Raw genomic sequence first — 20,425 nt, 5'->3', positions numbered from 1 at the left:
TTTCAATTTCACTTCGTTTCCAAATTATCGGTTTATCGCTTAAACCCATTAGTAATTTGTGAATTAGTATTCAATTTTATTGAAATTTATATAAACTTTAAAAATGTCAGGCACTGGTGAAGAAAAGCCTCCAAACGAAGGTAAACCCGCTGAGGTTCCAAAAGTAAGTAAATCTTCTTCCAAAACAACAACTTCTTCGTCTCAAACTCAATTGTCCGTTGGTGCTAAAAAAGTTAGCTCGTTATCGCCCTTGAAAACATCAAAATCGCTCAGCCCAATAACACCAAAGAAAGTTCAATCGAAATCATTATTTGCTGCTAAAAAAACAACTGAGTCTCAAACTCAATTGTCCATTGGAGCTAAAAAAGTTGGGTCGTTATCGCCCTTGAAAACATCAAAATCAATCAGCCCAATAACACCAAAGAAAGTTCAATCGAAATCATTATTTGCTGCTGGAAAAACAACTGAGTCTCAAACTAAATTGTCTCTTGGAGCTAAAAAAGTTGGGTCGTTGTCACCTTTGAAAACACAATCAAAATCTTTATTTCCAAACAAAGCAACATCTCCGTCTCTACCTAAGTTGTCTATTGGTGCTAAAAAGGTTGGCTCATTATCACCTTTGAAAAGTCAATCGAAAAACCTCGGTTCACCTAAAATCAGCCCAATATCACCAAAGAAAGTTCAATCAGCATCATTTCCTAGCAAAGCAACATCTCCATCTCAACCTAAATTGTCTATTGGAGCTAAAAAAGTTGGGTCGTTGTCACCTTTGAAAAATCAATCGCAATCATTATTTCCTAAAAAAGCAACATCTCCGTCTCTACCTAAGTTGTCTATTGGTGCTAAAAAGGTTGGCTCATTATCACCATTGAAGACTCAATCGAAAACACTCGGTACACCTAAAGTAGGCTCAGTGTCGCCTTTGAAAACCCAATCAAAAACACTGGGTACACCTAAGGTTCGCTCATTGTCACCAATGAAAAGTCAATTGAAAACAGTTGGTACACCTAAAGTTGGCTCCTTGTCACCAATGAAGACTCAATCAAAAACACTGGGTCCACCTAAAGTCCGCTCAATGTCACCAATGAAAACTCAGTCTAAAACACTGGGTACACCTAAGGTTCGCTCATTGTCACCAATGAAAGGTCAATCAAAATCAGCGTTCGTTCCCAAAAAAACAACTCCGTCTCAACCTAAATTGTCTTTGGCTCCTAAAAAAGCTGGCTCGATGTCACCATTGAAAACTCAATCAAAAACACTCGGTACACCTAAAGTAGGCTCGATGTCACCATTGAAAACTCAATCCAAAACAACTTCAACTCAAACTCCTGTAAGAATGGGGTCGAAATCACCAATGAAAACTCAATCAAAATCATTGTTTCCTCCTAAAAAAGCTGGCTCGATGTCACCATTGAAAACTCAATCAAAAACACTCGGTACACCTAAAGTAGGCTCGATGTCACCATTGAAAACTCAATCCAAAACAACTTCAACTCAAACTCCTGTAAGAATGGGTTCGAAATCACCAATGAAAACTCAATCAAAATCATTGTTTCCTCCTAAAAAAGCTGGCTCGATGTCACCATTGAAAACTCAATCAAAAACACTCGGTACACCTAAAGTAGGCTCGATGTCACCATTGAAAACTCAATCCAAAACAACTTCAACTCAAACTCCTGTAAGAATGGGGTCGAAATCACCAATGAAAACTCAATCAAAATCATTGTTTCCTCCTAAAAAAACAACTCCATCTCAGCCTAAATTGTCTTTGGCTCCTAAAAAAACTGGCTCGATATCACCTTTGAAAACTCCATCAAAAACACTCGGTACTCCTAAAATAGGCTCAGCTTCACCAACGAAAGTTCAATCGAAATCATTATTTCCTTCTAAAAAAACAACTCCGTCTCTACCTAAGTTGTCTATTGAACCTAAAAAAGTTGGCTCCTTATCACCTGTGAAAACTCAATCTAAAACAGCTGCAACTCCTAAATTAGCAACTCCAGCAGCCAAATCAAAGACAGCTCTAACCCCTGAAAAATCTAGCTCGTTAGGGCCAATGAAATCAGCTCCGTCTCTACCAAAATTACCAGCTAAAACAACTCCGATGGCAGCAGCAAAATCAAAGACAGCTCTAACCCCTGAAAAATCTAGCTCGTTAGGGCCAATGAAATCAGCTCCGTCTCTACCAAAATTACCAGCTAAAACAACTCCAATGGCAGCAGTTAAATCATTGCCTACAGTTAAGACAACCGCTCCAGTGTCACCAACAAGATCTCAATCAATAACAGGCAGATCTCCAAAATTAGCAACTCCAGCAGTCAAATCAAAGACAGCTCTAACTCCTGACAAATCTAGTTCTTTAGGAACAATGAAATCTACCACTCCGTCTCTGTCAACATCACCAGCTCAAATAACTCCGGTACCTGCAATGAAATCGTTGCCAACGATTAAGACAATTGATTTGGTAACACCAACTAGAACTCAATCATTAACAGGCAAAACTCCTAAATTAGCACCTCAAGCAGGTAAATCGTTGACTGCTCTAACTCCTGAAAAATCTAGTTCTTTAGGATCATTGAAATCATCCACTCCGTCTCAGCCAAAGTCAACACCTCAAACAACTCCGGTACCTGCAGCAAAATCATTGCCTAAGATTAAGACAACCACTCCAGTGGTACCAACGAGAACCCAATCATTAACACTCGGTTCACCTAAAATCGCTTCAATGGCACCAATCAAAGACCAACCAAAACCATTATTTGCAGCTGAAAAAGCACCATCCCGGTCAAAGTCTAAGTCGTCAATTGGTTCTGAAAGAACTGATTCAGCAACAGCATTACCAGCAACAGCATTACCAGCAAAAGCATTACCAGCAAAAGCATTACCAGCAAAGACTCAAGAGAAACCAGTTCCAACCATTAAACGAATTAAATCAGCTTCACAACTTTTTGAACCTAAGCGAAAACCCTCTGTTGAAGTAGCTCCCAATGTTGCGAAGACCAGTTCGTTACCACAAATGAGGACCACACAATCTGAAACAACAGGAGAAGAAGAAAGCGTCATTGATTGGATAATTAAGTTCATAGTAAATTGTAACATCGTATGAATCAGGTTATGGGTATCAAACTAACCAAGATTAATTTTTTATTGCATACAAATTTTATTTATTCTTAAATTGAAACATTCTTTCTTACTGAATCATCTACTTTTTTCAACATTTATTAATGTTTGTTAATTTTTTATAATATTTGATTACTTTCCTACATTCTATAATCCTTCATTACGATTTATTCAAGCATAATGATATTAAAATACTTTCTGAGATAATTTTTGATTTTTCACCGATGAATTGCATCGAGTTACATTGATTCAAGGTTTGATTCATGAATTTGAGTTGGACAGAGATCAGGTAACGACAGTGCTTCGAAGTTTTCCTTATCAATGTCATTCTAAGTATCGTGCAAACAGGAATAATAGGAAAAAAAACGCCCAATATTAATTGCCCAGCACTTGTTTTTTATTTGTCATGTTCAATCTTAAATCATTATTTATTTTGGTCATAAATAATTATAAACACATTGGTACTATAGAAAGTCAGAATCTTCTATTCATATTTATTAACCTACTAGGCTCAATCCACTACTATTGATATTACATAAAATACGTATCTGACCAAATGTTCATGCACACAAACCTGTAGATATGATAGAGAATAATGAAAATATTATTAGTGAATCAAAAAAGAACCCAAGAAACATTAAAAAATACAATCGATGCAACGATGAAAAGTAAACAAAAATAAACGATACTTACCGGACCATACTCAAGCATAGGAATAAATAATTTGTTAGATATATAGATATCTTTTCCGTCAATGTAAAAATCACTAAGTTTCAGCATGTAGTCCACTACAAATAAATAACTGATCGACGAGTAGTGTTAATTTAAAAACCTGAACTTATGTATCAAAGTGTTGACTATGGAGAGCATGCATGAAAACCATTACAGGTTTCACTTTTTGTTGCGCCATTAGATTACTCACAATTGTCAGTAATTAGATAACATTGCAACGATGAAATAAACAATTTTCTTAAAATAAGCAATCAATTTTTCACATAATTACAATATTCAAACTGAGAAAATGATGTTTTAAACATTACAATAGTAGAATAGAAAAAAATTAAAAATTCTTAAACTTTGAGTAACCGGTGCTTCTCTTGGTTACCCAAAACAGTTTTTCAGATTTTTTTAAACTTGGCGGCAAAACCCAAAATTATCGGTAACAAGTTGCTCAAAGCCAACAATTGCGGTTATTGTTTATTGTAAACGAAAAGTCTAATGATTAAAAAGCTCAATAATTTTGTTAATTTCTATGCTTATTAAATGAAAAATATGTGACAATTTTACGATTTAAAAGTGCGATAGAATCAGTGAGAATTGTTTTCATGTGTATTCTGTTCTGTGTTGTTTTTTAATATTGGTTAGTGTCCTGAGTCTAAAAGAGTTGCAGACTGATTTACCCTGGAATATTGTTATGAATTGATTGTTTCAAGTAATAATTTGTGAACCGAATCCTGATTAATTAATTAGTTTGAATGGAATAATATTCGGTAGATCGATTAATGTTGGATACGTAATGCGAGATTCACTTGTTTCTTGGTTACACAAATCCAGTTATTTTTGACGGATCCGACTTACACTATTACTCGTCATTAGTGTCTGCGCACTAGTCTGACCTTATACTTACAATACTTTAAGCGTATTGATTAGACTGAATATAATTTTTACTTGTTTTCTATTTGTAATGTGCAATCTTAAATCATTATTTATTTTGGTTATAAATAATTATTAACACATTGGTACTATAGAAAGTCAGAATCTTCTATTCATCTTTATTGGCCTACCAGGCTCAATCAGTATCCACTAATATTAGTTATACATTGTAAGTTTGTTTTCCTCTGACCTTATATCATTTAGCATTACTGCATTCTCCTATTTTTTATTTGTCACCATTGATTGGTCTTGGTTTTTCTAATGGTAATCTATTTTCTAATCACTAGGTAATACAGTTTTTATTATTTGTCGAAAGGCATTGTCAATCTTCAAAAAATGGTTAGTAGTGGATCAGGTGCATCTACATCATCATCGTCTAATGCAACATCTAGTTCAACATCTGAAGCATCAAGCGAGTATACACAAGAACAGTTAGAGGCTGTCCGCAAAATTAAACGTTGTAAAAATCATTATGAATTATTAGGAGTTGGTAAAGAATTTACGGAAGCTGAATTAAAGAAACAATATCGTAAATTGGCCTTACAATTTCATCCAGACAAGAATAAAACTCCAGGAGCCTCAGAGGCTTTCAAAGCAATAAGTAACGCTTTTGTAATTCTTTCTGATCCTGAGAAAAAAAGACAATATGATCTTTATGGTCCTGAAGACGGATCATCTAATCGATCGCATAACCACACACGTACTAGAACAACTGTTTTTACCGATAATGGATTCTTTGAATATAATCGTGGTTTTGATAGTGATGTGTCAGCTGAAGAACTGTTCAATATGTTCTTTGGAGGTGGCAATGTATATCTTCGCCGAAATAATCGTTATGCTAGTTCAAGGGCCCAAACTCAGTCACCACAACAAGAACCAAGTGGCTTTGGTGTCCTCATCCAAATGTTACCAGTTTTGTTCCTTGTATGCCTTTCTGTGATGAGCTCATTCTTTGTCTCTGATCCAGCATTCAGTTTACAAAGAACCCTGTAAGTTTATGGCCGTTTTTGCTTTTACTTCAATCCCATTACGACAAGTCAGATATATTCCAGGACTAGACTCAACACAAAGACATCAGTATATCATTGAAGGAATGCATGATGCTAGTTTTGTATCGGCCTGATTGATCCGGTCGGACAACCTATTTTATTTGCTTAGCTTCAAAAATGTGACACTTCTGCTTATCAAGTGTAGTAATTTATTGCATTTAAATTTGTTTTCTGTTGATATTCATGATATCTAATAGGCAAAAATCAGTCTTAAAATGAGTTTATCAAAAAAGTTCAGATAATCGTGATTTTAAAAATAGCCTCTCGTTTTTTGTTGAAAAAGAATGACACAGCAGGCTTTTACAATGGAGATCCTTTGGAAGGTTTTTTCATAGCTGTATGGCAACTGTAACTGTCAAACTTAAACAATTGTTATTCTTACCATATTTTCATTTATTTTTAAGAAATTTTTTAGTTACTCCTTTATTTGAGGTCTTATAGTTTCATTCATTAATTTTACATTAAAGTTTAGACATTAGCTGCTTTCATTTTATAATAGGCAATCAATAAAATCAGGTTTAATACTCAACTGTATTGTAGGCTCAGCTCCATCTCACATCATTTCATTCAACAATTCATACTATTAGCTTGAAATTAAGTGCTTACAGATTAATAAGTCTATCGATAATCTTATACGTTTCATTAGATTTATATGTGTCATTCTTACCTTTCTTTCAATTGTCATCCTTGTCTTATAATAAACGATACACTAATCACTTTTCTTTTTTCCCTAACAGAAAATATTCTCATGAAAGAGTTACATCTTCTTTCAAGGTCCCATATTATGTAAAGGATAATTTTGAAACCGATTATAAAAATAATTTAAGACGCATAGAAGCATTAGTTGAAGAAGAGTATATCACTAACCTCAGAGCAGCTTGTTATCGAGAAAAAAATCATCGTAAGTTTCATCGTCCTATTTCAATATGTACATTTATTTACTGATCTTGATTTTAATTTTAATTTTCACAGGCGACGCCATGCTTTGGAGAGCTAGAAGTTATGGGGATAAAGAACTGGAGGAAAAGGCCAGAGCCTATAAATTAAATTCTTGTACCAAATTCAACGAGATGCAAGAACATTTTAGATACTATTGATCCGTTTTTTGGATAACTATTTAAATGGACTATTAGGAGAGCGATTTTCTTACCATTTCACCTAGATTTGTTGATAATTTATTGTTTTAATACATTGTCAGTGAATGAAGTACGATGAATTGACAAGAAAATGAAAACTTCATATGGTCTTTATATATCACAATAATAACTTTAATAGAGATGATAATTCTTACAGATGATCTCCTTTGAAGGATTTGATTACAAGTTTTGCTCACAATGCGGAAAATTATAATTTCAGACTAAACTACAATCTTTGTGTCATCAACTTTCAAAGGATCTGATCTATTCTTCATTCAACCTGCAGAAACATCTTAAACAAGCAAAACAACACATTCACAAACAAAATACCAAGTGATTTTGTACATATTGTTTAATAAGTAGATTTTTCGTCTACTCAACTATTCACCTTCTGTCAAAACTCACCCTTTGTCCCATCAAAGTTTATAGTGAGGCGCACGGTGAAAAGACAAGGAGGAAGCTAATTGAATAACCAATTTTCCAATTGATTATCAATTTTAATTCCCAACAAGTGCATCCTTTTCTTGTCCACAATTCCTCTCCTTTCTACTTTTTTTCTTCTCACTCTGTGTAATTAGTTGTTTTTCTCAAGTTGATTTCATAAATATATATATATATAAAAAGTGAACCAATCAATTTTTTTGAATCACTTGTTGACACAATTTACGTGTTACTCTTGCTTCTTTCTTTTCATTTCACATTCACCCATCATCTAAGCCTGATTGACTTTGTTTCTGATGCTATCTAATTTAACCTTCTTTACCTGCAAGGATTTATATCTAAAATGTTAATAAATAAATTTTATTACAAATCAAAATTCATAAAGTCATTAATTTAAATTTCAATCTTGAATAGAGATAATCTGTGATTTAAATGAAGTGTAAATAGGCAAATCAATGATAAATTGTAGGTTCATTCTTAACTGGTGATATTTTATGGTATTGTTTGATATTGATATTACCTGATGATGTTAATGTTTGTATGTTTAGCTGTATGTTATTAACTCAACCCTTTCGATTAATTCTTTAGGATTCAGAACTTCATCAATACCATTCTCTGCCAGGCACTCGATATGATGATTTTGATCCATCCATATTATTAGGTACATAAACTTATCTGGTGTATACCCTTCCATAAATTGTGGGTTGATTTATTTAATATACAAATTGATCGGCTGTTCCGGGTGAAACAAATGAAAATAAAATATTTTTCTCATCGGCATTCTTCTAAAAGAAACTTTCATCTGAGTGTATTGATGATATATATCAACATTCGCAGACCGATTAATTTTTAATTGAAATAATAGAAACATAGATTTTTTCATACTGAAGTTCAGTTTACAAAAACAGATACAATTGTAATTTAAACTCTTTAATTTGATTGTTTTAATCAGCTCTTCTTTTGGATAACATGGATTTTGAATGGATATCATCTGATTCAATCATTTTTAAATCGTCTGCTCGTCTTTCTCCAATGTGAATTTACTGAAAAGGAATTATGATGTAAGCGAATGCTATTCAGTAATGATGATTCATGATTAATGAAAACATTAGCGTTCATTAAATAGTCCAAACGGAGTCCAAAACTAACAGTAAGTAGTTTTTTTACGTAGTTGATTGTTCTTTTCGTATATGACGGCAGATGGCGCTTGTTTCTTGTTTTCAGCATCTATCAAAACATATCATAACATAACACAACATTATAATCTCGCAACCTGTTTACCATCTATTACTACCATCTATTACAGTAGTAGTTATTTTTGACATTAGTTAAAATATTTAGTGATATATGGGTTTAATCTACTTGCCTAACGAATCCTCGAGTAAAAATCGGAATATGTCTTCAAATGGACCTGAAGAGGAATTGTACAAGAAATTCAATCTTATTCCTAGTGAGGAGCTTGAGTATGGTCCAGTAAGTATCGTTTATTTTTTGTTTACTTTTTATCGTTGGATCGATTGACATTTTTATTGTTCTTTGGGTACTTTTTTTGATTTGCTAATAATATTTTCATTATTCTCTATCATATCTGCAGGTTTGTGGGCATGGAACATTTGGTCAGATACGTATTGCGAGGTGGAAAGGTGAACTAGTAGCAACTAAGTCCTTTCATTATAAGCAGAATTTTCACGCCGAAATCAAACATTTTCCACAAGATAAACATCCTAATATCATTAAACTATTTGGTATTTGTCCAAAACACTCATTGCTAGTCTTGGAATATGCAGAAATCGGTTCTCTTCATCACAGTGAGTATTTTTACATGCTATTGTTTGAATGAAAATTTTTTTCGTTAATCCAAAATCGATACTAATCTTCTTTTATTACTATAACTATCCATGGTTTTTCCTTATCAGTACTCCATGAAAGGATCGATGTTAAGTACAATTTATCTCATGCCATTAATTGGTGCCTACAAACCTCTCGTGGTGTTCAATACCTTCACTCAATTAAGCCCAAGCCAATGATGCATCGTGATTTAAAACCACCTAAGTATGTTTTTGTTATCAATTTAATCTATCAATGTTCCGTTAGTTTGCTCTATCAGAATCTGATATGATATAATAGTCTGATTTGGTTATATTTATGTTCATTATTTCATTGTTTGATTAGTCTTTTAGTTAGTTCAATCTACACGTTTGTGACTACACTTGCTCGTTTGTTTCATGATTTATAGATTTATTGAAACTTATACATGTATTTATTTTTATATTTTATAGCCTCTTAGTATTTGACGAAGGTCGAGTTATTAAACTATGTGATTTTGGAACACTGAGAATGGTTGATACCGAAGTGACGAACCAAAGAGGAAGTGCAGTCTGGATGGCTCCAGAAGTATTTCAAACAAAATCTTACTCAGAAAAATGTGATATCTATTCTTTTGGGATAATTTTATGGGAAATATTATCGCGTCAAAAGCCTTATGAAGATATTACAGAGTCTTGTCGAATATTCTGGCTCGTTGCTGCTGGACTTCGACCTCCTCTTTTGAAAAATTGTCCTGAAGTTTTGGAGCAACTGATGGTTCGTTGTTGGGATGAAAAAATCTCACATCGACCGGATATTCATTTTGTTGTGGACTGTATGCAGAAACTTTACGATTTTTACATTGACGAAAAAGACATCTATAGATCTACCACATTATTTATTCCTGCGGAATCACCAACATCATCCCAAGATTATTCACCTCCATCATCAACGCTTTCAACAGACGTTTTAAATCTAACTCTACCTCTCGACACAGAAATTAAAACTGAAAGCTTACCAGGTGCATGTTCAAGCAATTCTTCCGCATTAGAGGTATTTCTATTAATTTTAATCAGAATTTAAACAATTGTCTTATTGTCTTGTTTTTATCTTCAATCACAGAATTGTGAAAAGATGCACACTTCTGAGCAACCGGGTCCATCAAGGAGAACAGTATGTATTCACAATTTATTCTGTTGTTCTAATAATTAATAACTAAATTTTTTAATTTGTTATTAACTTTGCTTATTTTCTTTCTGCCTTTATTTTAGCTTGATCTGCCTTTGAAAAATAATTCATTCAATGTTGACATGCATTCACCTGTTTACTTATTTGATCCCAACGATACTTATAATAACATTGATGATGAAGGCTTCGAAGCTCTACTATCGCCTGATCTTGTCCCAACTAAACCCAATGAATCAAATCCTAAATCAATGCAACTCTACGAATTGCACCGAGAAGAAGCTAAAAATTACCTCAAAAAGTATTTTAATATTATTGTGCTAGAAGAAAATCGCAATGAAAGATTACAAAGGACGAAAATGGATCCAAATAACGTTCACGAATCTTCCGAAGAGAAATTAAAAGCCCGATTAAATGCTGAAAAGGAAAGATATACCAAGATGATTGAAGAGGAAAGGGTTTCTTTGAAAGCCGCTAAGGAAAGAAACCAATTCCGTCTATATGCAATTGAAGAAGGATGGGTCGTCGTTGATTAAAATGATGTGTAACAAACTAATCATTTTTCAACTTTCTTTCCCAGAGATTCTGTGGGAAAAACTAGTCAATTTCAGTAACAGGAAAACTGATTTAAATCATCTCTCCTTCAACAATTAGCTTCTCTTTTCCTCCTACTGTAAAAAAAACCAAGTAAAGCCTAATAAGCTCTCATTTGTGTCATAATTGGAAAAAAGTATTCGCGTTTGCTGCTGCAAGAGAATCACAAAATCCAGCTTTCATCGGCATTCAAAAATAATTTATTTGTATAAAATGTTTTATTTGCTTTTTCTTGATCTAAAAAAAGCTTCAATGTACAATTTTTCTCGATTAAAATGCTCTATTTTAAGCTGTTAAAGCAATTTTGCATAAACCTTACAATCTATTGTTTATTTTATCGGCTATTTTTTGAATTAAATTCAAAGCAATCAGATATCGGGACAATCCTTTTTTATTATAACTATTTTAGGTTATTACAGCTAAACATGATTAGTAAACCAAGGTCAATTCATTTGGATGATATTACAATGAATAAATAATTAGAGTTGAACAGTTTGATAATTTACAATGAAAAATCAATAAAATAAATAATTTGCTAGCAAGAAATCATCCAAACAAACAGAAGTGATCAGATAAATAATTGAATCCATCCATTGTATTATGCTGTCTAGGCAAGCAAAATATCAATCAATCAATCAGTTATGTTAAGTTATTGTGCTTTTAAATTGTATTATTTTTTGCTACTATGTTTGTCCCATTAATCATATTTTTAGAGTTACTCTGAGCGGCCATTGATCGACTCATTTGCATCAAAACAACAGAGTAGGTCAAAATTGTTCCAGTAATCGTTAAAATAAAAGGACGATCAAGCACAAAGCATTTCCATCCAGTCAATTTAGCAATTGGATGGCTCATTTTAGCAATCATTAGTTTAGCCTGATAAAGTACGGTCAAATTTTTCATGTCAGCTTTAGCTGCCAATCGATGAGCCAAAGGAAGTAACACTTCACATTGAAGGGAAACATCAGCAGCAGTTAGTGAAATAACAATGAAAATAACAAGATAATTAATGATATCTAGAGACGCATTGCTAACCCAGCTAAGATATTGATGAAAAGGAATTGAAAATACCAATTAGATAAAAAAATAAACCTTGAAATTAACAATTGTAGTTACCTTGGATCAGTGGCAATACAAATGATTCCAATCTTGATGCATAGATTGAGAAAAATGGTTGATATCCAAATGAAAGCTTTGATCGTGAAAGTTTTATCAACGCCATGAACTAAATCAGTTAACTGTGTATGAAGCTTATTAACTCTATTCATTTCTTCACCAGTCAAGTCGTCCTGTTCACCCAAATGGGAAACCATCGCATTATAAGCACGAGCAGTTTTACCCAAAAGCAAACACGAGGCAACATAAAAAGATTTGAGGAAAATTTCAGCCGTCAATGTGATTCCAATATGAGCAATCCAAACTCCAGCCATTAAAAATCTCATAACAACAGCGTTAACATGACCAACCTAGAGAAACATATTGATTAGAGAAGCACAATTTGTTTACAATTAAAATATATTTCACTATTAGTGCTTATAATCACCCTAAATCCATAGAAATAGTAATCCATAAATTTTTGAACTCCCATTGTTGCAGTTGACCAAGAAGTGAATCCAAGAACCATTGCTAAATAGATCCAACTGGCAAGTACAATGATATTTATCGGTGTTTTCAATTCCATCAGGCAAATGCCACCTTCTTCAAAGGGAAAGCCACCCAGTTGTTTCACCGAACGAATGGATTCCAAAAATTTGAGGTAGAAAAGATCAAAAGTCACTGCAGTTGCTCCAGTTCTAATGACCATTGAAGCGTTTTCCAAGAAAATAGTGAAATCTAGAGAAGAGAGAAAGATAATGACTGGCGAAGGAAAAAAGGATTTGATTAAAGCTTTTACCTGAGTATTTGTAGTAAGTAAATAGCCAATTGATCACATTATGAACTGCGTAAATATGAAGATAGACGAATACGACCCAACCTTGAGGATTCAGGCGACCGAAAAATGTTGGATGAGGCTTGGGCCATAAACCGAGAATCCTCATTGACCAGATTAGATTTTTCAATACAATAAGTGTTCCAGAATCTTGGTGATCCGTTAAGTTGGTTGGATCATTATCTTCAATGGAAAACACATCTTCAGGCTGTACTTTTCCATTAGCTAGTAAATGGCGAGCAACAAGAGATGAACAAGAAACAATACTCAGTCGACGTTCTGATTTAGCTGTTGAAACTCTTTCCACACGAGATGATTTAACACGGCGCTCAGCAATGGATGAATTGATTGAGTTGGAATCATGGTTAGCATCCATGGTTTACAGATCAATTGAGTAAAAGATAAAGTAATGGCTACTTCGATGCCAGCAGTTTCCAAACTCGCCAGAAATTAAATTGTATTCTCAATGCAAATGTAAAAGATACGAATATTGATTTTGCTACAAAATAAGTCTAGCTTACTCATTATGTTCTGAACAATTTATCGTGAGAATAATGCTCTCAATCATGGCTAACAAAATTTAATAACATTTGAATTATTCAAGATGAGATGAAATATATCGAACAAATAATATATTGGTAATGATTTATGATCTACCAAAGTCAAAACAAAACCATAAAGCAAAACATGAAATTAGCATTACAATGTAAGACTTTAAAGCTAGCGACCGAGCAGTTTTAAAAGTATTTGAAACTTACCACAGACACCGAAGGATCAAACAAGATCACTAAACTAATATCGCAAAGTTTGAAACAGACTTCATTCAAGTCAGGAGAATTAATTAGAAACTATTTACTTAATATGTTGTTACTTAAAAGACACAACTAACACAATTGTAACATTTTATGAACAGATTGAAACAAAAATGGGCAAAAACGCGTAAAAATCAATTTATTTCAAAGTTAGACTCTATTGGTTTGTAGAAACATCAAAAATGCGTCCATTCGTAAAAATAAAAGATTTCTCTGATGAACAGTTCTCGAGAAGATCGGGTTCGAAGTTGAAACTTGCATAGCTTTTTGTACAATTATGGAAGCAGATTTTTTCATCAAGCTTATATCACTGATGTATCTTTTGATGATCAACCAGGAAATTTATTCATTTTGTGATATAGAACTTTTCTTTTTCTGTAAAACAGATCAGTTCGATTTTCTGTTAAAACGATCGTTTTATGTGACCATAATAGTTAGCGAGCTTAAACTTATTTTTTGTCGACGAAAATTGTTTGCGCACATAATGGAATGAATAATTTTTCCAATTTAACAGCAGTTCTCTTAATTTTGGACATTTGGCCTAAAACTTTGAGCCTCAATAATTCGAGAATCGCATCACCTAAAATCATCATTCTTTCGCCAATTTAATTCCCTACTAATTGCTGATTGAATGTGATTTAAATACTTTCCATTAGCGCATTTTGATCTTGATATTTGAGTTGTAAATGCACGGAAAACAACTTATTTCATTAAACAAAACTCAACAAAACCCATTTCTTGCTGAATAAAACAATTTTCTGGTTAAACTAACAACTCAAATGCAAAAAGTACTACTAAAGGCTCGAACATCTGGTTTAAGAGCTGAGACTTGGTTAGTTTGTAGTTACATAAAAACTTAGTTCATTGGTACATTTAAATGCTTCATCCGATGGACGATTTTCGAGATAATCGAGGTCAAAATTAAAACTTCGATCGCCTTTTCTCCAGCTATGGAACCAGATTTTTTCACGAAACTTATTTTACTGAAGTGTCTTTTGATGACCAAACAAGAAATGGTCTTGTTTTGAGGAATGACATTTTCTTTTTCCGTAAAACAGATCAATGCCAATTTGCAATTAAATCGATCGCATTCTGTGACCATAAGAGTTAAAGAGCCGAAACTCATTTTTTGTTTATAAAAATTGCTAACTTACATCAAGGATTGAATAATTTTATCAATTCATCAACAGTTCTCTTGATTTTGGCCTTTGTTTTAAAAACTTTGAACCTCGATATTTCGAGAATGGCGTCATCTATAATCATGATTTTTTCACCAAACATTAGATATCATTATGGCCTATAAAACCATATGAATAAATACCGAATAAAATCTAAGCTAGTTCATTTAATAATGCAGATCCTTCTAACAAACAAGATTTGTGTCTAGCTTTGTAAATCAAATCTCAAATCTGTCAACATAAATAATACAATGCTATAACTTTTTGCGTATGATCTTGGATGCTTTGATATTTCAATATATCATTGCCCAGAATAAAATCTAATATTTGGCCAAGAACGGTGCTTGTAGATGCTACCACTCTCGAATTATCGAGGCTCAAATTTTCAGGACAAATGTCCAAAATTAAGAGAACTACTGTTAAATTGAAAAAAGTATTCAGTTATTAATGTGAACCAACAATTTTTATCGACGTATAATAGGTCTCACAAGGTTGTCAGCTCTCTATCTCAAACGGTCACAGAATGCGGTCGGTTTAACTCATCTTGAACTTAATCTGTTTTACGGTAAAAGAAAGTGTCATTTCTCAAAATAAGACCGTTTTCTGGTTACTCATCAAAAGTTACATCAGTCACAAAAAGTTTCGTTCAAAAATCTACTTGCATATCTGAATAAAAGGCGATGGAAGTTTTAACTTTGACCTCAATTTTCTAGAAATTTGTCCATCAGATGAATTACTGAATGGCACCAATGAGTTTCAACTCTGAACTCGAATTTTCGGTCTTTTGGCAGTGCTTTTTGCATTTGATGTATAAGTTTAACAAGAAAGTTGGTTCATTTACCAAGAAATGTGTTAAGATGAGTTTGGTTTGTTTAATGTGTTGTTGCTTGTACATTTACAGCCCAAACATCATAACCCAAATGCACTAATTGAATGTTGTTGTATTGGATTGAGTTGTTAATTAGTAAAACATTGAAGGAGTGAAAAAATCATGATTATAGATGACGCCATTCTCGAAATATCGAGGTTCAAAGTTTTCAAAACAAAGGCCAATATCAAGAGAACTGTTGATGAATTGATAAAATTATTCAATCCTTGATGTAAGTTAGCAATTTTTATAAACAAAAAATGAGTTTCGGCTCTTTAACTCTTATGGTCACAGAATGCGATCGATTTAATTGCAAATTGGCATTGATCTGTTTTACGGAAAAAGAAAATGTCATTCCTCAAAACAAGACCATTTCTTGTTTGGTCATCAAAAGACACTTCAGTAAAATAAGTTTCGTGAAAAAATCTGGTTCCATAGCTGGAGAAAAGGCGATCGAAGTTTTAATTTTGACCTCGATTATCTCGAAAATCGTCCATCGGATGAAGCATTTAAATGTACCAATGAACTAAGTTTTTATGTAACTACAAACTAACCAAGTCTCAGCTCTTAAACCAGATGTTCGAGCCTTTAGTAGTACTTTTTGCATTTGAGTTGTTAGTTTAACCAGAAAATTGTTTTATTCAGCAAGAAATGGGTTTTGTTGAGTTTTGTTTAATGAAATAAGTTGTTTTCCGTGCATTTGTAACCCAAATATCAAGATCAGATGCGCTAATGGAAATTTTTTAAATTGAATTGAATCAGCAATTAGTAGGGAATTAAATTGGCGAAAGAATGATGATTTTAGGTGATGCGATTCTCGAATTATTGAGGCTCAAAGTTTTAGGCCAAATGTCCAAAATTAAGAGAACTGCTGTTAATTTTTAGCTAGCAAACAATTTTCATTGACAATTAATAAGTTTAAGCTCGCTAACTACTATGGTCACATAAAACGATCGTTTTATAAGAAAATCGAACTGATCTGTTTTACAGAAAAAGAAAAGTTCTATTTCTCAAAATGAATACATTTCCTAGTTGATCATCAAAGGATTCATGCAATGTTAGTAGTTTCATGAAAAAATCTGCTTCCATAATTGTACAAAAAGCTTTGCAAGTTTCAACTTCGAACCCGATTTTCTCGAGAACTGTTCATCAGAGAAATCTTTTATTTGCACGAATGGACTCAGTTTTGATGTTTCTATAAACCAATAAAGTCTAAATTTGAAATAAATTGATTTTTACCCGTTTTTGCCCATTTTTGTTTCAATCTGTGCATAAAATGTTACAATTGTGTTAGTTGTGTCTTCTAAGTTATAACATATTACATTATATGTAAGTAAATAGTTTCTAATAGTTTCTCCTGACTTGAATAAAGTCTGTTTCAAATTTTTTAATATTAGCTTAGCAGATCTTGTTTAATCCTTCGAAGTGATTATTGTATTGAGCAAAATCCTGTTTTCCATCATGATTCTTGAACTCATAACAAATATTTATAGTGATTGTTAGTGGCAAGTTTCAAAACTGTTCGGTCGATCAGCTTCAAAGTCTTACATTGTAATACTGATCTCATCTATTGCTTTGTGGTTTTTGTTTTGATTTTGGTAGATCATAAATCATTACCAATATATTATTTGTTCGCAGCTCAAAATATATCAAAGCTAATTCTGGAGTGAATTGCTGGTCAATTTGTTTATCCACTAATGGAACAATCTAATACGGGTTATGAACAGTTAAGTACAACAGAAATATCATTCTTTGAAATAATGAATTATAACTAGACTGTTACCAAAAAAATTTCTCTTTCTGTACAACAGATCAGTTCGTTTTTTATTTAAACCGATGTGACCGTAAGAGTTAGAGAACTTAAAGTTATCCTTCATTAATTGTTCATCAACGATTTTTTCCATTAATCCACAGTTCTCTTGACTTCGGCCATTGGTCTAAAAACATTGAAACCCAATATTTCGAGAATGGTATCAACTACAATCATCATTCTTTGACACCACATTAGATTTTATATTAGACTATATTTATTGAAATACTAGATCGTGCAAGATTATACAAAATTGGTTAAAGCATTTTATTACTTTAAGATATTATTTCATTAAGATTTTATGCTTGATTTATGCAAAGACACAGTTACAGTTAGCTTAAAAGCTTAAAAGATTAGCCAAACAGACCAGAATCGTTTGATTACTCATTGATAGATGACGACACTTATTCCAAGTTGAAACGGTTTTGTATTTTTTTGTATATTTTCATCTATTTTTGTATTTCCCTTCACTTGGATGGCCTTACATTCCGTATTACAGTGCACTTGAGTGTATCTGTTGGATCTACTCTTCTTACTGAGCATAAACCGTTGGGAGACCGGAACTCTATTCCTGTAATAATGTGAAAATGTTAATAAACTGAGTTTGTTTATTTTCGTTCAATGTCAATGTCTTTCAATCGCATGACTAAGGATGATTAAGTTAATGATTTTATGCTCATTATTGTAGATCCAATTCAATGTTAAACATTCAGTCTGTGTTTAACTTAAAATAGTTATAAAATACTCGCAGTGAAAGCCAGCAGATAATAAAAGCTTAAAACATATTGTAGATGATTTTAAATCGATTTAATTTTTGGTATGTTCAATTGTTTGATACTAACAATATTGTAAATCGAGATATAAATATTAATACATTCTAAACTGTGATTTACTAACATTATGAATCTATCGATAAGCTAAATTTTGATGAATTAACTTTACAATCAGATGGAATCGTGAACCTGTTTGAAGGCTGACTAGAAAAAATGGATTGTGTTTCCCAAATTGCCTATTTACACCCTGAAATATGATTACCGAATAAATTTTTCATCATAAACTTTACTAGCTATAACATGTTGGCGTAAGAAATGGAATGTTTTCAATCATAAAACATGAAATATTTTACCATGTAAACTGAAATTGAAAGGTGATGAGGAACGTGACGATAGAGATGAAGATTTAGTAGAGGAAAAAATGAGATGTAAGAGGATATAACTCTCAGCCAAATCTGATAAACGTGATTACAGTGGATAATCATTCATCGTTCAATTTACTGAAAAAATTATAACTTTCAATTGTAAATATTTACAAATCTCTTTCCAATAGTCAATTGTAAACTAGTTTACACTTTAGTTGTCCATTAGGTTTCATTTCTTGGTACCCTGGTCAGGGCTCCTGCCATCCATTTTTCATCGCTTTGTTTGTTTTCGGATTCTTTTGTATAGATAACCTTCAAGTAGCCAGGGTTGTTGAAAAAGCTAACAGGAATAATAAAAATTGGATATTTTCTTGATTAGTTTTGGTATGAGAAGGTGAAATCATGAATCAATAGATACAGGTTAAGTAAATGGAGAAAAAAATTCAAGAGATTGACTCGTTTCTTCTTCTTTTGCTTTTTGTTCTGAAAATCAACACAACAAACATGATGTTCAATTAGTTATTGTGACTGGTTTTTCCTATTTAATCCATCAAGTAATAGCCAAATCGCTCAACTTCAACATTACCATTTAATTTACTAATTACTCCTGTACACTCTAATGAAGTACTTTAAGCTTGATCATTTGGAGATTTGTCAGTTGATTCTGTTTCGTTTCTTACTGTCACTCCAGCCATCCATTAATGTCATTGTATTATCAACTGTAGAGTTGAATTGATGGAATGAACAAATTTCTGTCTTTCCTAGCAAGCATCGCTAATTAATATGATCAAGTCGCTTGGTTCCATTTGACGGACGATGATTTGATTGATATCTGATACTGAGTTAATCCAAATAAAGTATTAAAATCCAAATAAACGTGATTGACCCTTGACACGTTTTGTAATGAGTCTGCAATTACATTCAATTAAATGATATTATGAACTGAATCAACTGAAGCTTCCGGCTAAATGATTGAATTTTTTATTTGATTCATTTTTTTCTCCTTTCCATTGAAGTCCAGTCCGTCAAGTGAATCTGTTTGAACCAAAATAAACAATTAAAATTATTAGTAAATAAATTTTTCCGAAAAACTGAACGCTGTAAGGTTTTCAATGCACACACACACACAGTAAGAGAAAAGTGAATGAAAAAGGATAAAAATTGGGAAAAATAAAAACTCATCTAATTGACCTTTTAACTTTTCAACAATAACGGTTAAGGAAAGAGATGAGCTTAAATTGATATAACGGAAAGCACACATTGGAAACAATTTAACTTTGATTTAGGAAAACTAAACAAAAAGAAAGAGGTTTACTTTAGCAGGATATAAAGCACACAAGTAACAGTAAAGTAAAAATTGAATCACCTCTTGATGAAAGTATCATTCCTTATCAAGTTATCGGTTACACTTTGAATGAAATATTTGGGAAGAATGAAGGTTTATTTAGAAGCACACAATTTATCCTTCAGCTTGTTCAACCAGCTTTGTTGATTCATACTTTAATCGCCCTTCATTTCAAGCTTAAACCAGTTACCTTGATTTATTTTTAGCGTCTTCACACCAACATTTTTTTGGAGGGATTTCATAAACAAGCGACACCTATCAGCATTCACCATCACAATTGAACATTTAATTACAGAATAATTCCACTTTCTGTGTTCTTGTCAACTGTTAATAAACTGATATAAATTAAAAGAATAACTT

At 32.6% G+C, this 20,425-nt stretch overlaps 4 protein-coding genes and 2 long non-coding RNA genes across 7 annotated transcripts; 3 read left to right on the top strand and 3 right to left on the bottom strand.

The window, feature by feature from the left end:
- Positions 1-103: 103 nt before the first annotated feature.
- Positions 104-3,323, top strand: LOC107361870 (uncharacterized). The gene has a single exon (XM_015928807.3). It carries the CDS (start codon positions 104-106, stop codon positions 3,104-3,106), a length of 3,003 nt encoding a protein of 1,000 aa, XP_015784293.2. The 3' UTR covers positions 3,107-3,323.
- A 172-nt stretch (positions 3,324-3,495) lies between these two features.
- On the bottom strand, positions 3,496-4,221 carry LOC112538838 (uncharacterized). Its single transcript, XR_003082211.2, has 2 exons — positions 3,814-4,221; positions 3,496-3,694 (listed from the first exon to the last, which is right to left on the bottom strand). It is a non-coding gene; the product is annotated as an uncharacterized LOC112538838 (long non-coding RNA).
- Positions 4,222-4,748: 527 nt separating this feature from the next.
- LOC107362077 (dnaJ homolog subfamily B member 12) lies at positions 4,749-7,775 on the top strand. Its single transcript, XM_015929081.3, has 4 exons — positions 4,749-4,942; positions 5,061-5,762; positions 6,560-6,723; positions 6,795-7,775. The coding sequence occupies exons 2-4, from the start codon at positions 5,110-5,112 to the stop codon at positions 6,917-6,919; spliced, it is 942 nt and encodes a 313-aa protein (XP_015784567.1). The 5' UTR covers positions 4,749-4,942; positions 5,061-5,109; the 3' UTR covers positions 6,920-7,775.
- An 892-nt stretch (positions 7,776-8,667) lies between these two features.
- Positions 8,668-11,297, top strand: LOC107362121 (mitogen-activated protein kinase kinase kinase 7). Its single transcript, XM_015929131.3, has 6 exons — positions 8,668-8,872; positions 8,994-9,207; positions 9,316-9,451; positions 9,679-10,258; positions 10,328-10,378; positions 10,477-11,297. Exons 1-6 carry the CDS (start codon positions 8,747-8,749, stop codon positions 10,924-10,926), a joined length of 1,557 nt encoding a protein of 518 aa, XP_015784617.2. The 5' UTR covers positions 8,668-8,746; the 3' UTR covers positions 10,927-11,297.
- A 60-nt stretch (positions 11,298-11,357) lies between these two features.
- On the bottom strand, positions 11,358-13,415 carry LOC107361507 (uncharacterized). Its single transcript, XM_015928346.3, has 4 exons — positions 12,879-13,415; positions 12,528-12,817; positions 12,101-12,450; positions 11,358-12,023 (listed from the first exon to the last, which is right to left on the bottom strand). The coding sequence occupies exons 1-4, from the start codon at positions 13,288-13,290 to the stop codon at positions 11,645-11,647; spliced, it is 1,431 nt and encodes a 476-aa protein (XP_015783832.1). The 5' UTR covers positions 13,291-13,415; the 3' UTR covers positions 11,358-11,644.
- A 5,213-nt stretch (positions 13,416-18,628) lies between these two features.
- Positions 18,629-20,406, bottom strand: LOC107361651 (uncharacterized). 2 transcript variants are annotated; one of them, XR_016197710.1, is made up of 4 exons: positions 20,087-20,223; positions 19,912-20,011; positions 19,307-19,755; positions 18,629-19,203 (listed from the first exon to the last, which is right to left on the bottom strand). It is a non-coding gene; the product is annotated as an uncharacterized LOC107361651 (long non-coding RNA). The 2 variants fall into 2 exon arrangements; XR_016197709.1 differs by lacking the exon at positions 19,912-20,011 and having other exon boundaries at positions 20,087-20,406.
- Positions 20,407-20,425: the final 19 nt, after the last annotated feature.

The sequence above is a fragment of the Tetranychus urticae genome, chromosome 1 (genome assembly GCF_039701765.1).
Source record: "Tetranychus urticae isolate SD_2017Ah chromosome 1, NJAU_TeUrti_SD_1.0, whole genome shotgun sequence".
NCBI classification, from domain to species: Eukaryota; Metazoa; Arthropoda; class Arachnida; order Trombidiformes; family Tetranychidae; genus Tetranychus; species Tetranychus urticae.
The sequence above is the reverse complement of the archived record's forward strand: the minus strand, read 5'-3'. Positions and strand labels throughout refer to the sequence as shown.